At 37.4% G+C, this 22,739-nt stretch overlaps 1 protein-coding gene across 1 annotated transcript in view; it reads right to left on the bottom strand.

The window, feature by feature from the left end:
- Window positions 1-714: 714 nt before the first annotated feature.
- LOC124167252 (apolipophorins-like) overlaps window positions 715-22,739 on the bottom strand; it is a 190,002-nt gene continuing 167,977 nt past the window's right edge. Inside the window, exons 45-58 of the mRNA XM_046545138.1 lie at window positions 21,396-21,536; window positions 20,612-20,804; window positions 19,019-19,224; window positions 18,011-18,138; window positions 15,944-16,052; window positions 15,708-15,841; window positions 14,835-14,986; window positions 14,235-14,418; window positions 13,446-13,581; window positions 12,827-13,033; window positions 12,606-12,732; window positions 11,412-11,533; window positions 10,981-11,172; window positions 715-1,190 (exon numbers count right to left, since the gene is read on the bottom strand). Of these exons, the coding sequence (XP_046401094.1) occupies window positions 1,089-1,190; window positions 10,981-11,172; window positions 11,412-11,533; window positions 12,606-12,732; window positions 12,827-13,033; window positions 13,446-13,581; window positions 14,235-14,418; window positions 14,835-14,986; window positions 15,708-15,841; window positions 15,944-16,052; window positions 18,011-18,138; window positions 19,019-19,224; window positions 20,612-20,804; window positions 21,396-21,536 (2,133 nt within the window). The 3' untranslated portion in view covers window positions 715-1,088. The remainder of the gene's footprint in view (window positions 1,191-10,980; window positions 11,173-11,411; window positions 11,534-12,605; window positions 12,733-12,826; window positions 13,034-13,445; window positions 13,582-14,234; window positions 14,419-14,834; window positions 14,987-15,707; window positions 15,842-15,943; window positions 16,053-18,010; window positions 18,139-19,018; window positions 19,225-20,611; window positions 20,805-21,395; window positions 21,537-22,739) is intronic.

Raw genomic sequence — 22,739 nt, 5'->3', positions numbered from 1 at the left:
ATATACATAAGGAAGTGATGAAACAGTATTCATCTCTGCCCTGAGGACGTCACCGAGCTTGAGTGAAGAAATGTTGACAAAATGAATACTGTACCCTGGCATACCAGAAAACTTGCAGACACAACTGCAGTAAGTGTTTACAATTTGTGGCAGAAGTAATGATATTGGATAGAAAAATTTTGGATGGATTTAGGCTATTTTTTCATCACTTGAGCATCAAAAAATCAAAATACCTGAAAACCATTAGAATAATTTTTTAAAAAAGTACATACTTAAAGTAGTCAACCTTCTTATTCAGATTAAGTTTCAGCCCTTTAATATGTTAACCAATTATGAATTTTTCTTTTATACAAAATATGTTGCTAAATTCAATGTTCTGAAATTTTTAAAAATAGTTATTCCACTATCAAGGCATGGATGGTACACCAAGGGCTGGGTGAAGCCTTATTCCACTACCTTTATGGTTCCAGTCAGTACAAACTACAAAGCCTCTCCTTCACTAACATAAGACTACTAGATTTGGAAACCAGAGTGCATTTATACATTTTTACCAATAGTGTAATGTCATACAATGAGTTAAAATATAAAAACATGATTCTATAGCAATTTCCCCCATGTCTTCCATTCCTTATTTATGCACATAACATTACAAGTTAAAATATAAAAATGCGCTTCCTTACAGTTATTGAATTTTAAAGCGCATTTTAAAAAGTCTTGATGGTATTCACTTTTATTGCTGTTTTGGTTTAGAATACATTGGTAACAGGTTCACTATCACGTAAATATCAAGTCATTTAATAGGTGAAATATGTACAGTCTCTCATTATCAGAACTTGTTAATAATGAACTCTTCATGTGAATATTAATGTTTTTCTTATGAATTAAATGATTTAATTTACTTCAATGTTTTAAGTGTACAAAGCAGTCTCATGTGTTTTTCTGCTTCCTCAAACAACATAATTTAAGTGACATCCTGTGATAAAAAAATCACTGTCCTTATGGCATAAAACCTAACAAAAAGAGTTCTTTATTCTGGCATGTCTGTCTCACTTTTAATACACTTCGTCTGAGATTCAAACAGCAGCAAATCATTCAACTGATTCGCTGTTAACCCCTCCTATTATGACACTCAGCCCTAGGGCTGGGATACGCAGCTCAAGCTCGGCGGATTTGGTAGTTAACCTTGCAGACTGTAAAGAGAAAAAAACATAATAATTTCTCCTGGTAGGAACCTAATGAAAAATAAATATGCAAACATACCTATAGCAAATTACTAAAGGTTTCGCGGTCCATGTTTCTAGATTTATGGTTTTTTGGGAATATCCCGCGTCAGGTTATTAAAATGGCCGACGTTTCTTCTCCTATGCCGGAGACCGAATGTCATTCGGTCATTCGCCCTGATGAGGTCTCCGGCATAGGAGAAGAAACGTCGGCCATTTTAATAACCTGACGCGGGATATTCCCAAAAAACCATAAATCTATACCCATAGCAGTTTAAATCTAAATATTGTTTTCTTAGTAAATACAAAATTATTGCCAATTTATGAGAGAAAACAAATAAGTTATGGTATCAAAATTGTATTCAAAACACAATGTAGTTTATGCCGTAGAACTTCAATATTTTAACAAATTTCCTTAATACCGTATTTGCACGAATCTAAGACGAACACGATTCTAAGACGACCCCCCCTTTTTTGGAACTCCACTATGGGAAAAAATTTTCTAGGGGAAAACAATCAATGCGCGAATGTTTGGCTATGTTGCCTATGTCCCAGGAAACGCAGGATTTTTGGCGCGTAATGACAGGAATAGTGGTACTTAATCGAGACACTTAGGTCTTATTGTTGATTCGAATAATAGTTTCTTCGGTGGGGCCATGGTCCGAAGACGAATAAAATTAAACTAGTGAAAATGAAACCTGACTTTATTAAACCCACACGGAAAACACTCCGTGGTATGAAGGCAAGCCACCCTGGAAAGTAGGTAACCACTCGTACGAGCTATGCTATCGCGTTCGGCGTACGCAGAGCATACTGCAGGGGGTGAAGCATGACCATATGACTGCGCCATGAAATTTTTTGTCCCAAAGATAGGGCAACTTACCCATTCTTCTCTAATTAGCGTAGCGTCAGATGGGCGAATGAATTCGGATTGTTAGTAGGGAGGAACAAAATATCCTGAGAAGATATCCCTTCCTCAGTAACTCTGACAAGTGAGACTTATGGTATAACTCGTAAATTGATAACTGATAATAACCTGAAATCCCATTTTCGGAAAAAATGCCGCATTAACTGCCGAGAAGCTCAGCAACGAGGATATCGAGTTTCGCCAAAAATCACCTTCGTATTTTTCCAACTAGTTCCTTGCTTAAAAATGCTTAAATAACGTTAGAAATACGTCGTGTTTGGTCTCGTTCTATTTTCTAATTACGAGTACATTGCAAATATTCCAGCCTAATAAAAGTACAATACCAATTACCGAAATTCATTGTGAGACACCTTTTGAGCTAATAGGTGATTCATGCAGCGGTTGACCTCCAGAAACTGGGAACTTTGAACCAGGTACGTTGAAAAAGGTCAGTGGGTGAGAAAAGGGGGAGCGTGAAAAGCGTTCATATTTTTCTCGTGTAACTTGATATTTTTTTCGAAGCTAAGGTCTTCGTAATACGATCCCTGCGCTAGCTGGGACATTTTGTTTGATTTTGGAGAAGAGGAAAGCGTCAGAGGGGGGAGGCGAGAGATGTATGGAGGTGGATAGCGGTTCTTGGGAAATGCGCTTATGCTACTACCCCAAGGCTTTTAGCTTCTCCCAATGGTAATTTCATTTCGTGGGGAATATTTAATCTAGGTGCCTGTAGTTATTAGCCATAAATGACACATTGTATTTATTTCGTCTCATTTTCGTCAAAAGATTGATGTGGGAAAATTATACGTCGGGACCACGATCTTCAAACAATCAATGCGGTAAAAACGATACTTTTGAGATGCGGGAAAAAATTACATCATCTATATGGAACCTTATTTGTGACCAGAAACGGTGAACGATGAATGCGGAAAAATGATCAATACGGGTACGATAGATCGGAGTTCCACTGAATAACTTTTCTTTTGAAAGCGGCAGTGTAATAATTTCTTTTCTCTGCCATCGTAATACTCTGAAAGGCACGGAATCACAACTAAATCGATTTCTCTAATCAGAGGCAAATCATGTTGCCATCTTACCGTTGCTCTGAGAAAAATGCGACGACTTTGTAGCAGTTTATCCCACTACGGCATTGAGGCGTTAACGTTACAATTTAGGTAAATTGTAACCAATCACACGAACATTTTTAGAGTTGATCGAGCTTTAACTTGAATGGAGCCGAACCCAGGGTAAAGCAGGCAATCTCGCGGACTCGGCAGAAGTGCACCCGGCGACTGATCGGCACGCGCCGAATCTTTGCCTGCTACCCAAAAATGGATTTTTTTTTACTTGAACGCAAAATTAAATATGCTAAATTACTGTTAAGCTATTTTTGACGTTGATTTGTCGTTGTATTGCTATTAGGTGGCAACCTCAGGGGTCCATAATTTTTCCGACGTAAATTATGCAACCCGCTTGACGTCAAAAATTTTGCATTCGATTCTAAGACGAACCCTCTTTTCCGCAGGAGGTGCGAGGGAAAAAAACCTCGTCTTAGATTCGTGCAAATACGGTAATATGTAATAGTTCAGACCCCATTACGAAGTGCATTTTACTCGGCGCATTTATTCCCTACCATTTACCCGCTCCATTCCACAGAACTTTCCCACCCCCCCCCCCCAGACCACGGCCCGTGGAGGAAAGCGTGAATGAGTAAGTGGGGATGAATGTGGTTATGCCGATTATGTATGGTTGTGTGTGAGTGTGTGTCGGAGGAAGGGAACCCAGGTTTTTCCCATGAATGGTGTGTTCCTCCTCCCTTTTCCTTGTGCGTTACCCCACCCCAAGTTGGGGGATAATAAAAAGGTGGTGCGCGTAGAAGAAGCAAGATAATTTTGAAGTGAGTGTCAGGTGGAGCCCATGCCCGAATTTGGGTGCGACACACGGCAGAGAAGACGAGGGGCCTAACAGATCACGAGACTGATTGGTCTGAAATAAGAGACCCCCCCTTTCCGAAGGAGCAAGGACCAGCTGAAGAGGACGCATTACCTCCGTTCCGGATGCAGCTTCCTCCAACAAGGGAGAAAGGAGTGCAGTAAATGGAACGAGAGTTTGTTGGATCCAACCTGGTCTAACCTCGGACAACGATAAAGTAAGATCGCAACTACCCCCCCAAAAAGCCCCCTCTTGTCTCCTGCCAAGTGTTAAGACAGGCAGTCACGAAACGCACCCGTTACTCAGTGAAAGTGAAATTAATCACCAGAGTAAAATTAACATTCGTTGGGATGGACTTTCATTTACCTCCCCCATCAAGAAATAGTTGAAAAGTATCATTATTTACGTGTTCACAACCGAACTATATTTTGTTGTTATCATTTGCTATTCTGATTTTCATCTTGAAAACCAAGTTATATTGTTGCGTTTTTTTTTAATCATTGATGCTTCATAATTTGCTCTCACCAATTCATACTTCATTAGTGTATAAGAGGGTTTATTTTGTTTTGTCATGTGCAATCTTATTGTTTGAATTATATTTTGTTTTGCTGAAAGTGTTGAGTGAGTGTTTTGTTTTAATTCCTCCACGGGTCATTTTAAGGAAAAATATCCCTTTCGCCCCGTTCGTTTTCTTTCCGTGAATGCATTGTGGAAGAGTGCATAAGTGCCCGAACGTCACCCATCAGGTTGAATCGGGAACCCCTCACCCGCAATTATTTCCAAAGAAGGGGAATATTTTTAATTTATGTGAATTGCACGAAGAGAGTGGCATAGTTTTGTCCCGTAGGTCCCATGCGGGAGGGATCCACGTGGATTTCTATATTTTCTTTTGTTTTTGTGCAACATCTCCCCCGGTTCTATTTTGGTATCCGGGCGAGCCAGGGGTGGGATGCCACAAATATTACCGACGAATAAGTTCAATCAAAAATGGTCTGCATATTCAATATAATCTTTAACAAAGAGGACAGCTAAGCTGGAAAGTAATCTTAGAATTTAAATAAAGTAGAAGAGAATAAAATGAGTAAAGATTAAGAAAATATAAACAAAATATATAAACAATGTGGAAAAGTTTTAATAAGATAAAAAAAATTGAATCTACTAGGATTGAAGTCCTCTATCAAATTTACCCCAACATAACTCATCACCACGTCACAGTAGCTCTCAGTAGGGCAAACTAATGAGCCATTTAGAGCAGGCATTCGGTAGAATTTTAAAAGGAGTCTCCCTCACCCGATACCTCAATGATTGAAAGGCTCATTATTTGTTGATTCCTTAACATGCATGTCTCAGTGGCAGCAATAATTTAGCTTTATAGTGAGTATTTATGCACATAACATTGAATGCTTAAGTACACAAGTCATACGGAGCAATTTAAAAGTAAGTGCATTATAGAATGTACCTGAGGCAATTTAATTCACTTAATGATATAATAAATAAGCACCTAAGTCAGAATTGCATTTTTAGCTGCCCGCTTTTCCAATCAAAAATTCATTGAAAATTTGTTAATGAACTGAGAGAGACAAAGGTTCATTCTACTACACAACTATCTAAGAATGAAATGATATCATGGCATGTGAAAAACAAATGTTTTACACTACCTACATACCGATGGCAAAGTTCTAACAACACATATCTCAAAACCAACAGCTTTTCAGGAGAGCAAAAAAACGATTAATTTCTTTTACTTGCACACTGTAATTAAAAATCAAAATTTCATAAAACTAAAAAAGAAGTATTCATTTGCAAATAAAGAGTTGTTCTTTGCTTGTATTTTATTTTTTAATGTTATTACTAGTGATGGGTCCATTCCAAAATTTTATCGATTCCGATCCCGATTACGATATTTCGATTCCGATTCTACCGATACCGATTTCATCGATTCTGATGCCATAGGCTCCAAGAAAAATATAACTTAATTCCAGGCAATAAGAAAACCACTTTAAAAATATTACTCTGTGAAAGAGTCAGTTGACAAAAGCATCTTTCATATCATCACTATGTAATTAAAATATAATAGCTAAATTTCAAAACAGAACATACCTGAAAAGTGGTGTTACATGATAGGTATTACTTTGGAATATTGGCACTCATAATATGTCGACCATATATATGTATCCAAACTACAAGGGAGAGCCCTGAGTGCAGAAATTTTCATAGCTGCATACTGTACGTATATGAATCATGTAATACTTGGCCCTTTCAATTCTCAAGCATAAAAACCAATTATTCTACATGCTCAGCCAGCAGGTTTTGACGTCTACATGTTACATTATTACTGCCTGCAGAAAATTGCCTTTTGCTACGCACTTGCGTGACTGGGCAAGTACTTTCCTACCAAAATTGCAAGATTTCAGACACTTTGGAATTTTTATTAAAAATTATATCAACGATTTTTTTGGATCTTGAATCTTCATGGAATTCAAGTGGACGAAGCGAACGAACTAAAGAACTAAACTTTATTTCGTAGAGCCAAAAAAAAAAATCTATACTTCTCACGTCATTTAATCAACCTTAACATCTCTTCCTTTTTTTCAGTTCAAGAAAGAAACTAAACACTACAAATGAATATCACATCGGTCGGACACAGTAATAAAAAAGGCTAAAAGAGCCTTGTGGTGTGAAAACTCCCCCTTCCGCGCGACTCACCTCGGCGAATGTGGAAAGGGAAAAAGGGTATCGGTTGTTGCCTTTCACGGAAACAGTTCATTTTTCTCTCTCTAAAGCATGCTGACTTAATCTCTTCACTTTACTTCAATACCCGAGGCATTTTTCTTATGCGTGGGATGGATCCGAAAAATATCCAATCCTTAGTATTTTCACTCGAGTAATGCGCTAAATGTTCTAGTCGATCTATACATAATCCTTTTTAACATCCTCAATTTAGTGTTTGAAGTCAATGAAGACGATTATCCATGCTTTAAATCATGATTTTCAAGACTAATGTTTTAAAAAACTAGAAAAATCGCCCTCAGTTACCGAGCCTTAGAGTTCCGCAGCGTGTAGCTCAGCCATGACGCGCGATTGAAAAATCGCTCTTATTTCCTTCCTCACAAACTTTTTTTTCCAAGATTTAATTAGTAATCTTTAGAAATCTCTGCTTTATATTGTGGATCAAATTTTCCAAGTTATATTTTACGGAAACGAAAGATATCTTGTCATGTCATAAAGTCAGACATTATATAATGTCTACTTTATGACAAATTTCACGTGAAAAACGGGTCGGCCATTTTGCGTTGTAAAACCAGACAGATGAGAGTCAAAATCTTCAAAAGTCATTGAAAGTATAGGCAAAGCACCAGATCAAAGGAATATTGCGTTTTTTATTCCATAAAACTCATACCAACGCACAACCACTAGGATAAATTCAAAGATTTTTTGAGGAAAAACGATATCTCGCGTGGCATTGAAAAATTGGTCATGTTTGGGCCTCTGTATCTCACTAAAGGTTCGTATTTATGTAAAATGGCATATAAATCTATATCTGGTAATGATTTATGAGTATTTACGCTAAGTTTCAAGTCTCTATCCCCTAAAAGGTCATTTTGGACTTCATTCCAGCTTTTTCCGATTTCGGACTAGTGTGTAGGGAGACGGGTAGTCCGGGTAGGAAGACGATCCGCCGCTGCGGCTGGCGTAAAGGTATTCGGCGCCCACGTCGACAACTATAGTGTATTCAGCAAGCTGAAACTACCAGGCCACTTGGCATTATAATGACTTATCGGCTTTAAAAACTGCACTATTACATGAGTTTCATGATAGCGCTCCCTGTCGGCAGATAGCTGGACCTACTAGCCTCGAAAGCTCTGTAACCTTAACTACTCGACTCGACATTCGTCATGCGACTCGAAACGCTCAAGTCGAGTACCAACTACTCGATCGACTTGAATTTTCGAGTACTCGCACATCCCAAGAACACAGAGTATACAGAGAGGACAGAGGGCGCCCTTAGCTGTAATGGCGAAATGCGCTTCCGGCCATGTTCTAAGCACGTTAATGATCTCAAGCATCGAGTCTTAATTTAGCGTGGTTTGAAGGGTTAAGGCGTGGAATCCAGGATCTTATTCGTGTTTCAAAGTGCGAATCGCATACAAATTTCATTATTTGGCGAGCACTAAATGCGATGGCGGATAATGAAAGGCGAGGAGGATACACTTGGTGTTCTGCGATTGATTGCAAGAATAACTCAGGAATGCCCAAAGCGACCTAAGTTTTTTCCGTTTCCCGAAAGATCTCACAAGGTAAGTTCGACATTATTTATGGTATAAATATTTTTTATGTTCCCATAATTGGACAACATCATGAGGTTCGATGCCATTGCTATATTTCAGTGCATCATCTAAAGCCGATGTCCCACGGATAAATTTGCATCAAATTTTGATGCAACTTACCCCCACCCTGTCCCACGGTCAAAATTTCATCCAACTGGCTTTTGGTCCAATCGTTTGTACAAATCACCAATTTGTACAAATGGATAGGACAGGCTCTAAATTTTCATCCAATTGGATGAAACCAACCAATCACAGTGCCTTTGACAAAAAAGCATCGCCAAGCGCTGACACAGAGGCCAAATAGGTTAAACTTATTTATCGTCTGCATGAGTATTTTAATTAATAATTATGTATATTATGGACACTAAAACAAACTTTGTTATTATCCACACAGTATGCATTGAAAACCCAACAGGTTTCCACCTTTTCAGGTCGTTATCTTAATCGTAAACCTCTAGACAAGGACCTGAAAAGATCGAAACCGGTTGAGTTTTTCATTAGTACTGTATGGAATACTAAAAGGTTTAGTTTTAAATTTATAATAACACCATACCACAAGGTGAATTCATAAAACATTATTTCAAATATATATATATGTTCGTGATCGTCTATTTCATCGCCTGTTGTGGTCCTAAACAGGGGCGCCGACTTATAAAAAATATTGGGGGGGCACATACCGCGGGTCTTGCCCCGGGAAATTTTCTAAATTTTAGATGAAAAATAGTGAGTTTTAAAGTTTTTAAAAAGCCTTTTCGAGGGGTCATATGATCAATATTAGAACCCCGAAAACTCGACTCTCTATAACTCGACACTTCGGGAAACTCTACAAGCCTGACACATTTTTTATGTCATTCTTCCATTCTTATAAAATTAGTCATTCTTCCATTTAAATCAACCGGGAGGCAGCTTACATCCCTCTTGGCCCGCCAGTTTGTACCCGAAGGTTCACGCACCGGGAAAAGTTCAAAGTGTGTCACAGCCCCGAAACACTATCACGATTCACACCACTTTTTTCAGTTAACCTGTTTAATACCGTAATAATTATTTGTTTTATATCATCACTGAATTTATTTTAAAAGGTAACTATCGTCAAACAAGGAAAATAAAAAATACCAACATATTTTTGTGATTTTACAAAGCATAACATAACTTAATTAATTTCTTGAATTATTGGGGGGGCTCCGCCCCCCCAAACGAATTATTGAGGGGGCTCGAGCCCCCTCAGGCCCCATGGAGTCGGCGCCTATGGTCCTAAAAGTAAAAATGAGCAAACATTGGTCTTTGTGATAGCCAATGGAAGCTCTCAACTAGGAAATCCGTAATAATTAGTTGATCTTCGCAATAAGAAGGAAGTGATCTTTAGAATCGCAATACAAGGAGGGATGTTTTGGAAAGAATAAAAGATTTACTTAAGGTATCGAGGCCGAATTTTACAGGTTAGCTTTGTGGAGGGCATACGATGCGAGCGAGCAGCTGGAGAAATGACTATTATGAACTGACGATTATACCTGTGAAACTACAGCTGCCTGAAAATACAGGCTCTACTCATACTTCAAGCCTTATTAGCTTCTTTGTAGCATAATTCTGTGTAAAAAAATGGACTTTGCTTCAAGTCTTCGGCTTACGTAAGATTTTAAAGTCTGATAAATACTCGCAAGACTACGGCTACTGGCGCGTTTGAACCCCTGCCACTTGTGCAAAGGGAAAGGTATATTAATAATGGGGGAATAACTTTCCGCAATCGGGTTCAACTCCGAAGGATAAAAGGGCGTGGGAATAACGATTATAATCGGGAAATAAAGCACAGAGTTCCTCACTTTATATTCAGGGAATCGGCCGTGGACGTGATGGTTGCGAATCAGTGAATGGTATATTTGAATACGCTTTCGACGTGCTTAGAACATGGCCGACGCGCGCATTCCTCATTACAAAATTTAAAGGGAGAAAGTAGTCCTCTCTGTTTACTCTGTGCCAAGAAGATGTGTGTTTTGTTATCACGATTACGTGGCACGAAAATTCAAATGACTTTTAGAAACGCGGTCGTATATTTTTTTGTTTGAAGTACTACTGGAATCGGAATCGATTTTCCGCCTTGGCAAGTACTCGTTTTCGATTCCCGTTCTTGGCCGAGAATCGAGGAATCGAACCGACCCATCACTAGTTATTACACTTTGTTTAAGATACCTGTCTCAAACCGGCCTAATTTGAGATAAGTGCTGTTAGGACTTAGCCATCGATATATATCTTGCCACACAGATTTTTCGTAAGGAGTGAAAGGGTGTAAACAAAATGCTATCAGAGAAGTTATTGTGCGACTGACAATACTAAAATTAATTTTATATCCAAAATTTATTATGAAGTATAATGACTGAAGAATGATCGCAGCCTTTACCGGTGAATTGTGCAATTGAAGATTACTCAGGATTTCCACAGGGTCACATTCTCCATCACGGCCAATGTTTTGATGGACGAGTCAGCTGCAATGGAAAAACTGACCTTGTGGAAATTCAGAGTAACCTTCCATGATAAGTGTAATGGCTATTTAAAAGAAAGGAATCCTCATAATCTTAGTCTTCTGCATCCTGTGTATCCTCACCTCTTTCCTTGATGTTACCCTGCATCGTGTAACTGGATGCCATCCATGGTATAGCTGGCATGTGCATTCTTCCGTGAATTCAGGTGAAAGGGACTGAACCACTCTCTGTGACACAACATTCGTGAATTGTTTCTTGAATCCAGGTTTGGGCAGTTCAGCAAAGTTTCGTGTGCTGTAGGCACCTCCATTTGTCTATTGTAATAGGAAGAAAGAAAATCGTTAATAGATTTGAAGGGAAACTCACACAAGTTCAACTTCAGTGTTGATTACTATTATTACAATCAAAGTTTATAAGCAAAATTATCCTTGATGCTAAGTAGCAGCCACACAAAATAGCTAGTACCTGATATTAATGAGAATACTAATTTCAAAAGTTACCCCAAACGTACATCTATTATTTCAATAACAAAGTAAAAAAATGGAACACTTACAGCTTGAGCAAAATCCACACATACATCAGCATCATAGGACAAATCTTTCCTAAATTCAACATCTCCATCAAGCACTTTCTTCCTAGCATCTCCTAAGCTGAATACACCTTTCTTATCCAGGCCTGACAAAGTAAGAAATATAAATTTGAGATTTCTCAAAAACAAAAATGAGACAAAACTTGCCATTATGTATAATGTGTTAATAACACACACTTATTTGGTTTCTATAACATTCCAAAAATATAAATGGCCCAGCTATAAAAATTAGTACATAATTCAGACTTCTTAATCCAACTCCAACTTCACTTGAACTACTTAATTTACGTCATTTTAGCCAGAGATTCCCGCAAACATAACTTCTCAAACAAAAAGATAGCAAATAAAGCAAAAATAAGTGAAAAGTAAAATCTAGATAACACAAAAATATATTTAGCTTTATTTAGTAATCATATACATCCAATGATGACAGTGATTGTATGACATTTTATGTATTCCCTTTTCCTCGATTTCCCTGACCTGTCACAACCATGAGAATGAAAAAAATTAGATACGGGAAATAAATTATGAAAAGTGTTCAGAAGAAATCCTGTCTTGGTTGGCACTCATACAATAATGATTAATACAGTGATACCGAGTTTGAGTTTAATTTGCTTTGTAACCTTGCTTGTATGTCAATTTTATCGTATCCCCAATAAATTTTCTTAATTGAAATGCTAATAATATGTTTCTCCCACAATTCTATCGCAATTGTTTTTGTAGCATGATTTTGATTAAGAATGTAATTATAAATGACAAATATTATATAAAAACATAATAAAATGAAATTTCATGTGACGGCACAATTATAGTTTCTTCTTTTTCATTTTTCATAATAAAACGGATTTAAAAGTAAAAAACTATTTTAAATGTATTTTTATATTAATATAATAATAATTTTAATATTTTGGTCAGTTAAATGCTACTGTAGGCGCAGGTGCAGTGGTTGGCTGTGTGCAGCAATGCAGCCGGCCATTACACGTATCTCAAATTTGGTTCGTATTTCAAAGTGAAACTTTGCTCATTTGACATTTCGTATCTCAAATACCTCATATGTTAGGGCACTCCTATCCCGGGGTACTACAGTATATTTCTCTAACTCAGAACAATAAACAACACCAACTTAGACGGTTACACTGTTTTCAATTCATAACTTACCAACAACCTTCCTAATTTGCTTCCTGTCTCTCGAGGCAGATGTGAACGTGATGGGTGAAAGGACGTGGAATGCAACTCCAGACATCTCATACTGTTTCTTTTGCAGGAAGAGCCTCACAGACTGAGTCTGAAATGTTTTATTCAAATTGTTAAACAACTTACTTTGACAATGCGGTAATTCAATGTGATTTTTTGAACCATTAAAATGATAAGTAACTTACCGAGACAGGCAATGGTGAATACAGGCAACGTGAGTGCATCAAGGAAATGACAGCCTTGGCTGCACCAGGCCTGAATGGATATTCTCTTGCAAGGTAGAATGCATCAGCGTAAGGCAACCTGGCAAATTCCACTTTAACCAGCTTGTTCAAACGGTCAACCATCTGGACAAACTTCTCCACATCAGGATGAAGGCCATCAAGTACAAGCTGGAATAAATATGGCTTTCTGTTAGAGGCCAGATAAACACTTTGGTTCACCACCATATGAAGTAACCTTTCAATACATCAACAACTTATCCACAAGCAGTACATTATGTGTAGTTGTGAGGTGAGATTCAGCAATCAGTGTCTGCATCATCCAAGGTTATTTACACTGATAATTTCATAATTTTAATCATCAAGTTACATATTTACAAATGGTTAAGATAAGATATTGTAAAATTACATGGATGGAAGCCATCAAGCTCTCATTAAGAATCAATTGCATGATCAAATTAACATGTTCTATGGTCCTCAGTTGGATACATGGTAGATATTTGGAAACCAGAGAAATAATAGCATAATCACGGACTTTCTTCAAGTTCCAAAAAAGATATACGAGGAAAATATTGAAAATTACCTTGTCTTCAGGTGTATGAGCTGGGAAATGTACATTCTCGCCTTTTCCGTCAAATCCCACCTGTCCATTGGTTGTGAATATGTTAGGCCATGTGTTGTTATGCTCACCGTAACCGATAAGGATGAACTTGACATCGCTGAAATTCAATAGCATTAACCCAGTGAGAAATGGGTGGTGGAATCCACGTGGAACCCACGTGGAGAATTAACGTGGATACCACGTGTTTTTGGTCGTGGAATCAACGTGGAACCCACGTGGAAATTTGGTGGAAAAATTAAAACAGCAGTAGGTGCTGTCCTAAAACCATTAAAACCTCAACCACTCTATATCTAAACCTTCTATATATGCGTCTACGATTTTTCATGTGATCTCATGGCTGCCTTTCCACGAATTATATAAAAATAGAATGTGCGATACATTTTCACATAACTAGCGTGGTTTCAGGATGATAAATGACGAAATGTCACCAGAGAGTTAAGTTTCACAAATTAGAAATTCTGTTTAACATTTTATGATAATCACCACAAATCCACTTGAAATCAACGTGGATTCCACGTGGGTCCAACCACTCAATATCCACCACCACCAAATATCCACCACTCAACGTGGATTCCACGTGGGTTCCACGTGGATTCCACCACCCATTTCTCACTGGGAATACTCTTCATTTGTTGACAAATATGAGTGAAATTTGTGTCAAAATAAATTTAGGTATCTACAAGGAAAACACTGCTAAGAGAAGGAAACATCTTCATATTTAAAATGAATAATGCATTTTCTGTTACTCACAATATTTTGTGCGCCTTCAGGTCATTAGTGATGGAGGCAACCAGAGGGACAAGGAGATCCTTGAGTAGCACTTCATTCTGGGGAGCTTGCTCAACAGCCAATACGATGTCAGCTTTACCTTGAGGTGCCTTTAGACTGACTGAAAATCCATGCTGTACTGAATTCCCACCAACCTTGCACTGAGCTGTTAAAAAAAAAAAGTTTTTTAGACACATAAGGTATTTTAAAATAGGACTAAAGAGTGTATAATGATAACTAATACTATTGATTGCATTAATTGTGAGATAATCAAAATGCACTCAGAAAGTAGTATGCAACACCTCACATTCCCTCCCTCCTTACTCACAAATTCTCATTACATTACGTACTTTCTATGCATTCAATCCATGCTTCAATTAAAAAATACCTAATTGGATGCAAAAGTTTAAAAAATGTTTACAACACCATAATATTCACTGTCATTAACAAGTGCCATCCTCAACTGTTTAATTGCAATAATTTAGCCAGAAATTTAGCACCTACAGAAGAACTCCTTCCTTTCACTAAAACTGTTTTACTCAGCAGTATCAATATGGAGTACATATTTGAAAATAAACATACCACATTGATCAGGAACTCGGACCTTGACACCATTAAAGTAGCAAGCAGCAGCATATGCAGCTGAAAATTTGCATGCATCACCACTTCTCATAGCAATATCAGCATCACATGCCTCTCTGAATGGAGCGGGATCCACAACTGGGAAGCAGACCCTATAGAACAAATATATTGATCATAAGCATAAGAAAACAGTACATGGTTTAAAGATACAGTAGATTCTGTTTAATGGGTCCACCGGTTACTTGGGGCAGCCGCTTAATTGGGGCAGATCTTGAAGAATAGAACCCAATAGAGGTTATCCCAGAGTATTTTCCACTTAATTAGGACAGCATGTCGCTTTATTGGACCATTAGTAGCGACATAGACACTATACTCGCGACTAAATTAAAATTATTTGTTTTCAGAATACTATTTTCTTACATTTTCCTCCTTTGATTTACTCTTATATTTCACAAATGCTCCTATTCTTGCCCTATTTTGAAAGCTCTTGTTGTTATATTATCCGCAAGAGGATAGGACTTTTCTTTAATAGGACTTATTAAAAGACATTCATTCAGCGTCGCCCGAGGCTGTGAAAAATATTTTTAACTAAATTGTTATAATTCTTAAAAATGACAATAAATTAAAACTCGCTGATTTATTAATCAAATTAAAAGTTTAATAAACTTATGCTGCATTATAAACATTCTTTTGTCTTCTTTCTACAATTTAAAAGTTTTTTATGTCCATGTACAAGATAGTTCGCCTGATTGCAGGGGCAGCCGCTTAATTGGGGCAAAGTGCACAAGTCCCGTTATGTCCCAATTCACCGGAATCTTCTGTTGTTTTAACTGACCATAGCAACACAAGCGTATAAGCCATTAATGTACATACCTCATTGGGGAGTAGCCAGCAAATATATCTGAGCATTGTTTGGCATGCTCATGTACATGGGTCTGAGCGGCTACGTCAGCACAGAGAGCATCAGCCTTCCAGGAATTAGCGAGTTTGTCTACTGTGGGAGCAACCTAGGCCATGGCAATTAAAATCATGCAATAAAGATAATTTATCATGATACAAAAACACTTTTAATTTCACTGTTTGAATAGAAATATGGCTGAAATTATCACCTTTCCACTTGGCATGACGTAGTCATCATAAGGTTCATTATTTAGGGTTCCCAGAAGTCCACGTGTCTTACCAAAGTAATATCCATTGATGGAAACCATGCACACATCCCTGAAAAAAAAACTATCTTTAGAAAAACATACACCACTAAATAATTAAATCAATATCTCCATACTGTAACCCATGCCGTCCGTCCGGGTTTCACTTTCAGAGGGGATGGGGGGAGGATAGTTTGGAGGGATCGCTCAAGGTGAGCGGGTCGTGGTTCGAGGGCAAGGGGAGATGGGGGGGGGGGGAAAGGAAATGGAAAAGTAAGTTGCTGAATGGAGGCTGGCGCGTACGAAATAATGAAGGCTTACATAACAGTTTACAACTCCAACAACACGTTTAATGTGTACTTCAATTATGAAATGTTCTACAAAATACATAAATAAATGACTCACTGAATAACAAAGATTAAACTACTGCTACTGGCCAGTTAAATACCCTGTAACAACAATTAATAAATGACAAAAAAGAAAATAGACCCTGCTTACAATTGTTGGCGTGAAATATTACAAAATGCTTGAAAAATGACAAACGCCAATTCCAAATAATCACTTATAGTCCTACTAACTACGATTAACCATTCACACACACACGGGGACACGGGGGGGACTTAAAAAAAATATTTAAAAAATGCACGGGAATATATCACTGTTCTTCTTCTCTTGAATGGAAGAGAGAGGGGAGTGGGGCTCTTCTGATTCTGTTGAAATTTGGGGATATTGGTGGCTAGAGTACTTATCGCTCTCGCTGAGTTGCTGGTGGAGAAGATTTCCTCGGCTGGCTCAATATTGCGACTAGTATCGCTGTGGGATAAGAGAACTCCTTCGTTGGCACCGTGGATTGACGTCTTCTGCCGCGCGTGCTATGAAGATACCGTCTTATCTCCTCTTTCCAAGTCACCGCCGTTTAAGTATCGCGCCTTCTTCCACGTTGGGCTGCCTCCCTCTCTCTCTCTCCTCACAGGATGGATGGGTCACCCAACAGAGCCTCTGGCTGACCTCTCCAGCAAAATAGTAGACTGCACGTCGCCCGCACTCCGCTTATATAGCCACTTTCTGGGAGGGGGATGAGTGAATGGAAAAACCCAGGACAGAGGGTTTTTTCGGCTATTCTTCCGTAGGCGAGGGGAGGGGGGTTTCTGTGGAGGGCGAGGTTGGAGGATTACATCACCTCCGTACGCAGGTGTTCCGGCTTCACAGTGGGGTGGGGGAAAACATGCTACTAATCACGTAGACAACGGAACTTTCCACACTTCGTAGACGGAAGAATCGTGGGAGGGGTGGGGGATGGAAAAATACAAAATCTAGTCATTCATACTTCACTTCTCATTCACACGCACACATTCACTCAAAATTACATAAGCATTTACACGAAACTATATAACCCTTTACAAAATTTAAACAACCCTTCATAATTTACACAGGCCTTCCCTACCTCGTAAACGCCTCTTTAATAATCCATGAACCGAGCCAAATGGCAACGGTTACAATACTTTAGAATAAAATTTTACGAAATTTCAAGTTAGGTAAAGTTTTCGTCTCTGTGAAGCTAAAAAGTGAAGGATTAATTCTCAGAAGTTAACAAAACTCATTGAATATAAGCCCAGCAGAACATCATTGTTGAGTCTATGTCGAATCGATGTAATTTCCACCAATTTACACTTATCATCATAATTACCACCTAATATCTATGTTGACCAGTGGATGTCAATTGCTTACATAGAAACCGCATCAAAGTAACGTGGATGCTTTGATGTTGAAAATTAAATGTGATATCTCCGTGGCAATGTCGATTCAAAATCAATGAGCATTTGATGTCGCTGTTCCACAGGAAGGTTAAAAATGTTTCTTTAAATGAGTTCTTAATTGGTTTCATTTACCTATATTGATTGAGTATAACCAAAATGAACCAACACTAATGCATAAAATTATTTTTCATTGAGAAAAACATAGTTTCATTCTATGTAAAAAAAAAACAAATCCATAACACACTAAAATAAAAGGGAAATGTGCTATAATTACTTGAAGCGCCTGTCACAGGTGACTTTAGCTCCATATGCGGTCTTCATGCTGACCACGTCAAATTCACTCCAGGCAGACATTGTGTTGTGGCGCACAGGGAATTCAGAAGGTTGGCCATTGACTTTAAGCTGAAATATTAATGATGAGAATGAACAATTGATCACTTTTAGTCATATGCAGAGGAAAACATTATTTTAAAACAGTAATTCTTCACCCAGGTATAAAAAAGTAAATGACTGCATATATTGTGTTAAATCCTTCATTTAAAAGGCCCTAAAAATAAAATGATTCTTACCCAGTGAGAAATGGGTGGTGGAATCCACGTGGAATCCACGTTGAGTGGTGGATATTTGGTGGTGGTGGATATTGAGTGGTTGGACCCACGTGGAATCCACGTTGATTTCAAGTGGATTTGTGGTGATTAGCATTAAATGTTAAATAGAATTTCTAATTTGTGGAACTTAACTCTCTGGTGACATTGCGTCATTTATCATCCTGAAACCATGCTAGTTATGTGAAAATGTATCGCACATTCTATTTTTATATAATTCGTGGAAAGGCAGCCATGAGAGCACATGAAAAATCGTAGACACATATATAGAAGGTTTAGATATAGAGTGGTTGAGGTTTTAATGGTTTTAGGACAGCACCTACTGCTGTTTTAATTTTTCCACCAAATTTCCACGTGGGTTCCACGTTGATTCCACGACCAAAAACACGTGGTATCCACGTTACATCTCCACGTGGGTTCCACGTGGATTCCACCACCTATTTCTCACTGGGTATTAACAGATGACAAATGAAAAAATTTTTCAAAACATCATCATATTATTCACTGTAAGAACCAAGGAAAATTATACTCCACAACAAATCTATAGATGTGACTCGACTCCAGAGAGAGCATTTCTGAACTCTAATCCATGAATAACTTTTTACACCTAATCAAATAAAAGAAAATTAAGCTTGTACCACAATCAAAATTAGAGTTAAAAGACAGAAATTACTTACTGTCAAGTCCATAGAAAGCTCAAACATATCCTTGGGATCAACCAAAGTTATTGACATTAGCTTTCCACCTTCATAATGACCTACAATGCTGAAGTTTCCATCTTCAAAGTCCTGGGCCAGAACATAGTCACAAGCACAACCACTAAGAGTGTAATGCCTGTTGTCAAACGTGAAGAAGTGCTCTCCTCCAACAAGGAATGCATGAGCTTAAAAAGAAAGAAGTTGAAATAAACTACAAAACTCTTCCTCCATTGCAGATTATTATCCCGAAACAAATAAATTAGATGAGTATAAAATTGTACGACTTAAGCAAGGTTTTTCATGAAAGATTTTACACTTTTCCAGTGAACAATATGTGCAAACTCCTCTCAGGATTTCGGGCAGGTAAGATTTTGTACGAGCACCTAAGAAAAAATCTTCTGAGCGCTCTTACAAAATCTTACCCGCACCCAAGAAGAGTTTATACATAAGGTTTTTCATGTCTTACAGGAAAACCACTCAAATATTTTTGCCCAAATGTCGATAAAAAGATACACATTGGAAAAACATCTACCAAATTCCCCTTACACCATAGTAAAAACTTATCCATGAGAAAACTAACTAAACTTCAAAGGAACACTATATTTGGTTATCTGAACTGCTAAAACGTAGGAATAGAAAGTTTCCTTGTCGTGAACAAAGGATCGGTAGAAGGAGAGGTAGTCTTACATGCATGAAAAATCTTATGTAGAAATAAAATGGCCGAATACTACGAGAGATGTGGTGGTTGCGGTGGTTCAGGATACATTCAGCTATTCACCGAATAAATTTGTGTCATTAGATATTTCAACGAAATGTAAAATAATTCTACGAAATAAAAGTATTTTTTCCATTTCAGATTAGTATATAGGAGTGTAAAAGACATAAGAGGTATGTAAGGTAAGGTATCCCAGTTATGAGGACTAACTTTTCCTCTGCTGAATTTTTGCACTGTTAAAAAAAATGGATCACTTTTAACTATTCCACTCTTCTTCAATGAGTGAACAGGTTCAAGTTTTACAGCACTCCAAGTTTTGCATTAGCTTTTGTGAAGCTGTCATCATAAGCAAGCAATTCCCACTTGGTTAAATATGACTGGCAACATCATACCACCATGTTTTAACAGCCACAAAAAATCCATTGTGGAAAAAAGAATGACTGAGTAACATATTTTAGCTTAATCAATCAGAAAGGATTCTGAAAATCACGGTATAAATTCTGGAGAAAGCAAATGACTTTTCCCCTCTCGAATTTAACCTCATACAAATACACACTGTGAGTACATTTACATACTCATGAGTGGTTACTAAATAGCCCACCACTACCCATTCTATTGATGCTCCAAAAGGATAGACTTATCTTCCTGAAGCATTAGATTGTGATGAAAGACATAAACACACTAGTACAGAGGATATTAATAATATATTCATTTAACTAAAAGCAATTGGAATACTTTTAGGTGACTTTAAAATTATATTAGACAACTAAAACATTGATTTTCATTCATTGATGGAAGATCTCCACCACTTTCCCTGCAGACACAAACATAAAAGGTAGATATGACCCTTAACTTACCTTCCTGTGGTGGAAGTTGGCCTTTAAGAAGTGTTGGTACGAATTCAGAGAAGAGCTCCTTTGGTGTGGGGAAGTCATCAACCTTGTAGAAGAAGGGAGATGCTCGGACAGCAAAGAAGAATGGAAGTCGAGCAATGTCATCCAAGGTGAAGAGGGACTGCATTGGCCCAGATCCAAATAACCAGAAGGGGAACTTGGATAAAATGAAGAATGCACTCTGCCACACTTTTCATAATCAACCAAGTATTAACTATTGCATCCAAGTAAACCAATACTGATTATTTAATTGTGATTATTGTAATGCTGACAGTATCAAAATTCTCATGAACTTAAAAACAAGGGATGTACGAGTATTCAAAAATTTGAGTCGAGTCGAGTAGTTGGTACTCGAGTCGAATGCTTTGAGTACCAATATTTTTTCGTAACGCTCCTCATTATCTTTTCATTTTTACCCATCAGGCTAAGCATTGAGAATAGAAAATTCACAAGGAAGTTGGAAAAATGACAATATGTCGGCGCATGAATTGTTGCATCGCTTGGTCCAGAAATTACCATACTCGACCTGACTAGGCTAAAATTTTATATAAATATCATTAAACCCAGAATAGAGGTAATAAAATTTTAGAGGGATTAGTTTTTATGCGCAGTAGTTTGCAGTTTACTGATTAATGAGATTTTGAAAAGATTGAAATCATTCTGTTATGCTCACTGTAATCCATAAAAAGAGAAATAAATAAGAACTAGAAGATAGATAAGAGAAGAAAGGCATTATAGAATATTAAACCTGAGAAAGAGAGAAATCCTTCGGGTACAAGTCATGTCCTAGAGACCGTGCCGAATCTTCCAGAGACTTGATAGCCTTCACAAAGAGGTAATATAAGTTCTTCAACTCTGCCTGATCATCTGTTTCAGAATATTGCAGCTCCTGCAGTAAATAAAATATATAAATCTTTATAAACCATAATATGGTAAAAAAATTGAAATTATAATACTAATAATTCCATAAAAAATTACTGTTAAGTTGCATGCCGATGTATCATGTAAGTAACTATGATGGAGAGGAGTTCAATAATTTTTACAAGGAAATCTTTATTAATAGAAAGTAATATTTTAAGTAGATAATTTTGCATGGCTAGAAATATAATCATGTGGCACATAGATGTTAGCATTTATGGAATAAATATGATATGTTTATGAACAAAGAAATGCCTTAAGAAATGCCTTCATATAATTAGTAGGTACTTCTTCATGAATTTATGGAATATATGAAATGGAATTTATCGAAATATAAAATGAAGACTTCACATTGCACTTATACATGCAGTTATAAAAATTCACCGGCTGAATTTGAAGGTAGACATTTTTTAACTTTTAACTAAAGGAATCACAAGATCTCATATTATTAGCCGGGGCTCTTTCAACTATTCTTTCCCCACCTTCAATAATGCAATGAATCTTTATAGGATTGCTTGGGAATACATCAAAATTGATGACCTGGGGCAAAGTACAAACTAGGTGACCTGAACAGCAACTTTATGCAAATAAACTATACCCCATAAAAAATATCCTCACCAAGGAGCAAAGAGATCCCGGAGATTGTACAATCTCAACCCCATTGCTGAGAGGGGGCAAGTTAGCTTTAAACGATTTAGGTAGTCATAATTGATATCAGATAGCAATAGTGAAAAACACAAGAAAGGGATGAGGATGCCAATGGAAATTCTCAATAATTCATGTAGAAGCCCACATTAACTAGTGCTGATAAACATCAATGAGTGCTCATATTTTCCACACTGTATGCAGCAGTTATCATTTGTTAAATAAGCTCACTGTCGATACATTAGATTCCAAAACATTGAATTCCTGGGAATATAAAAAAACACTGTTATCAAACCAGGTCTCTTACAACTCTAACCTTACCAAAAAATTGTGGTGGTTCAACTCTACAAGAGGCGGGTATGACTGATTAAAACCCTAATCAATATTCAAATTCTCCAGAGAAATTTTAAACTATTGTATTGAAAATAATCTTAAGCCTCTAAACTACATAAACTTAACTTCTAAAATTACAAGAACTTTGAACGAACTATCACAAAAATATCACTGACACTAGAAATCCTCTTGCCAC

The sequence above is a fragment of the Ischnura elegans genome, chromosome 10, assembly GCF_921293095.1.
Source record: "Ischnura elegans chromosome 10, ioIscEleg1.1, whole genome shotgun sequence".
NCBI lineage: Eukaryota > Metazoa > Arthropoda > Insecta > Odonata > Coenagrionidae > Ischnura > Ischnura elegans.
The sequence above is the reverse complement of the archived record's forward strand: the minus strand, read 5'-3'. Positions and strand labels throughout refer to the sequence as shown.